General features: G+C 43.1%; 1 protein-coding gene across 1 annotated transcript; it reads right to left on the bottom strand.

Annotated features, from left to right (window-relative positions):
• Positions 1 to 722: 722 nt before the first annotated feature.
• LOC310999397 (trypsin-1-like) lies at positions 723 to 2024 on the bottom strand (the record flags this gene model as incomplete). Its single annotated transcript, XM_083989808.1, has 6 exons — positions 723 to 859; positions 971 to 1072; positions 1179 to 1315; positions 1399 to 1649; positions 1759 to 1909; positions 1985 to 2024. The coding sequence occupies 6 exons, from the start codon at positions 2022 to 2024 to the stop codon at positions 812 to 814; spliced, it is 729 nt and encodes a 242-aa protein (XP_083845934.1). The 3' UTR covers positions 723 to 811.
• Positions 2025 to 2484: the final 460 nt, after the last annotated feature.

Below are 2484 nucleotides of genomic sequence, written 5' to 3'. Positions count from 1 at the left end.
TGACAGCTCCTCGTTGGTGAAACACAATAAACTGCACCTCTTCTTCCACGTGTGTCTTATTGACAGGTGGAGCCATATGAATAATTATATAAATACATAGTGAACGGTAAGAATGGAGAGTTTGACTAATAACTAGTCCAGTTCGATCTAATGAGGACCTCCCATTAGTTCGAACTCTCATTACTCCGATTGTCGGACCAATGGGAGTTCGAACCAATGGGAGGTCGAACTAATGGGAGGTCGGACTAATGGGAGGTCGGACCAGTGCCATGGACCCAAGCAAAGTGGGTGTCAAAGATTTAAAATAAGACGAATGAAGAAAATACATGTAGACCTAGCAGTTAAAATGCAGGTGTTACTTGTGGATGCTAGGAATGATCAGAGGCAAGAGCAGCTATTAGCAGCGTGTGGATATTTAAGTGCACCAGTAATTTTCATTTGCTGGTGTAAATGCTTTCTGAATTTTATTGTTGAGATATATCATGATTGTCAAAAATGATTGAGGAACGAGACTGGTAGGAGGAGAATAGGTATTGATGAATTCATTTCTAGTTTGGGGTTTTTAGCAATATAAGAACATCTTTTATTGTTTCAAATGAGTCATCTATATGCAATCTCAATTCAATTTTCAAGGCTGAGTAATCACTGATGACAATGATGATGATTTCAAGAATTTGTTTTTTGTAATGATTGCACATAAAAACAGATCCACAGGATATGCTTTGAAATGTTTATTCATTTTATTGTTCAGAACAAAAGATGGAACATAAACAGCAAATGATGTTGAGTTGCTGGACCGAACTTGTTTCACTTAGTATCTGGCCATAGTGGTCTCCAGCCAGTCGTTGAAGATGCACACCTGAGAATGAAAACATTGGAGTTAGATCAGTTACTTAATATTCAGAAAGCCTAAGCAAAGCTTAACTAGTAGCAGTCTGTTAATTAAATATCTTTCTCCCTTGAACATTACCTTGGCGTAGACACCAGGGTGGTCCTTCTCAGCGCATCCATAGCCCCAGGACACAACACCCTGCAGCTGACCGTTGCACACAACGGGGCCACCGGAGTCACCCTGAAAGAAGGAAGGAAGAGGGTAAGATTCAGTTAAATACACCACGTCGTACCAAGTATTTCATACAGTATTTGCTCTGCTCCTGCCTAAACATTGAATTACATACCTGGCAAGAGTCCTTGCCTCCCTCCAGGTATCCAGCGCAGAACATGGCATTAGTGATCATGCCAGGGTAGGAGTTCTTACAGTCCCTCTCAGAAAGGATGGGGAGGTTCAGGCACTGCAGCTTGTTCTTGTCAGCAGCTGGAGAACAAAACAGATTTACAGTGAACTTGAGAAAAGATCAGTTTACAAGTTGAGAACACAGTGTGAGAGGTGTTACTTACTGGAGCTCATGGTGTTGCCCCAGCCTGAGACCAGGCACATGGTGCCAGCGGGAGCACAGCTGGTGGGCAGAGCCACGGGCTGCACGTACTGGTTGAGGGTGGCGGGCTTGCTCAGCTTGATCAGCATGATGTCATTGTTGATGTTGTAGGAGCTGTAGTTGGGGTGACGGATGACACGGGAGGAGCTGATGAACTGCTCGGTTCCCTCATTGACCCTGATGTTGTGCTCGCCCAGACGCACCTCCACACGGCTGGGGAAGAAAGAGAGGATGTTTGACAACTGAATTTCAGGATGCCACACATTACCACATTAGTCCTGCATGCAAAACTTTGTCTTCATGATATTGAGTAGTGACATACGACTTGTAGCAGTGAGCAGCAGACACAACCCAGTTCTCGTTGACCAGGGAGCCTCCACAGAAGTGGTAGCCAGAGTTCAGAGAGACCTGATGGGCCTGGGAGTGGGGCTTGCACTCATACCCTCCGACGATCTTGTCGTCCTCCAGGGCAACTGAAAGCACACAGGAGGCCGTTCAGCCAGAGCCAGCAACTAAGTGAATGTTTCTGTGATGAGACATATACTTACAAGCAGCTCCGATGAGCAGAACGAAGACCAGAGACCTCATGGTTGCTGAGTGATCTTGTCGATGAGAAACTTACCTGTAGCTCTGGTTTATATAGGTAGGAACCTCTCCCCTGCTGAAAATACCTCCCACTGTTGTTTTTGACCAATCAGGGTCATGTTAAAAAAAGATTGTGGGTTATGGAAAAGCAAATATTATGTTGGCTGTACATTGTGGAAACAAGCATTCAAATATATATTTGTAAAATTACTGTTGCAAATATGTTGCAAACATGAACAGTCATTATTAAGATTAAAATTTTTTTTTACATGGATGAATTGACCTCTGATAACAAAACAGGCTGTTTGTTTGTATTTCAAAGTTGCTCACCTGGACAACAAATACTACAATTTCTCTCTGTGTGTGCATAAAGTAGTTTACTTTGACTCCTGGACTATTTCCTAAACTAAATATTCTGTGATGTTGTTTTGGGACACAGTCTGAATTTAAGATAGGATGTGTT

The sequence above is a fragment of the Trachurus trachurus genome (genome assembly GCF_905171665.1).
Source record: "Trachurus trachurus genome assembly, chromosome: 16".
NCBI classification, from domain to species: domain Eukaryota; kingdom Metazoa; phylum Chordata; class Actinopteri; order Carangiformes; family Carangidae; genus Trachurus; species Trachurus trachurus.
The sequence above is the reverse complement of the archived record's forward strand: the minus strand, read 5'-3'. Positions and strand labels throughout refer to the sequence as shown.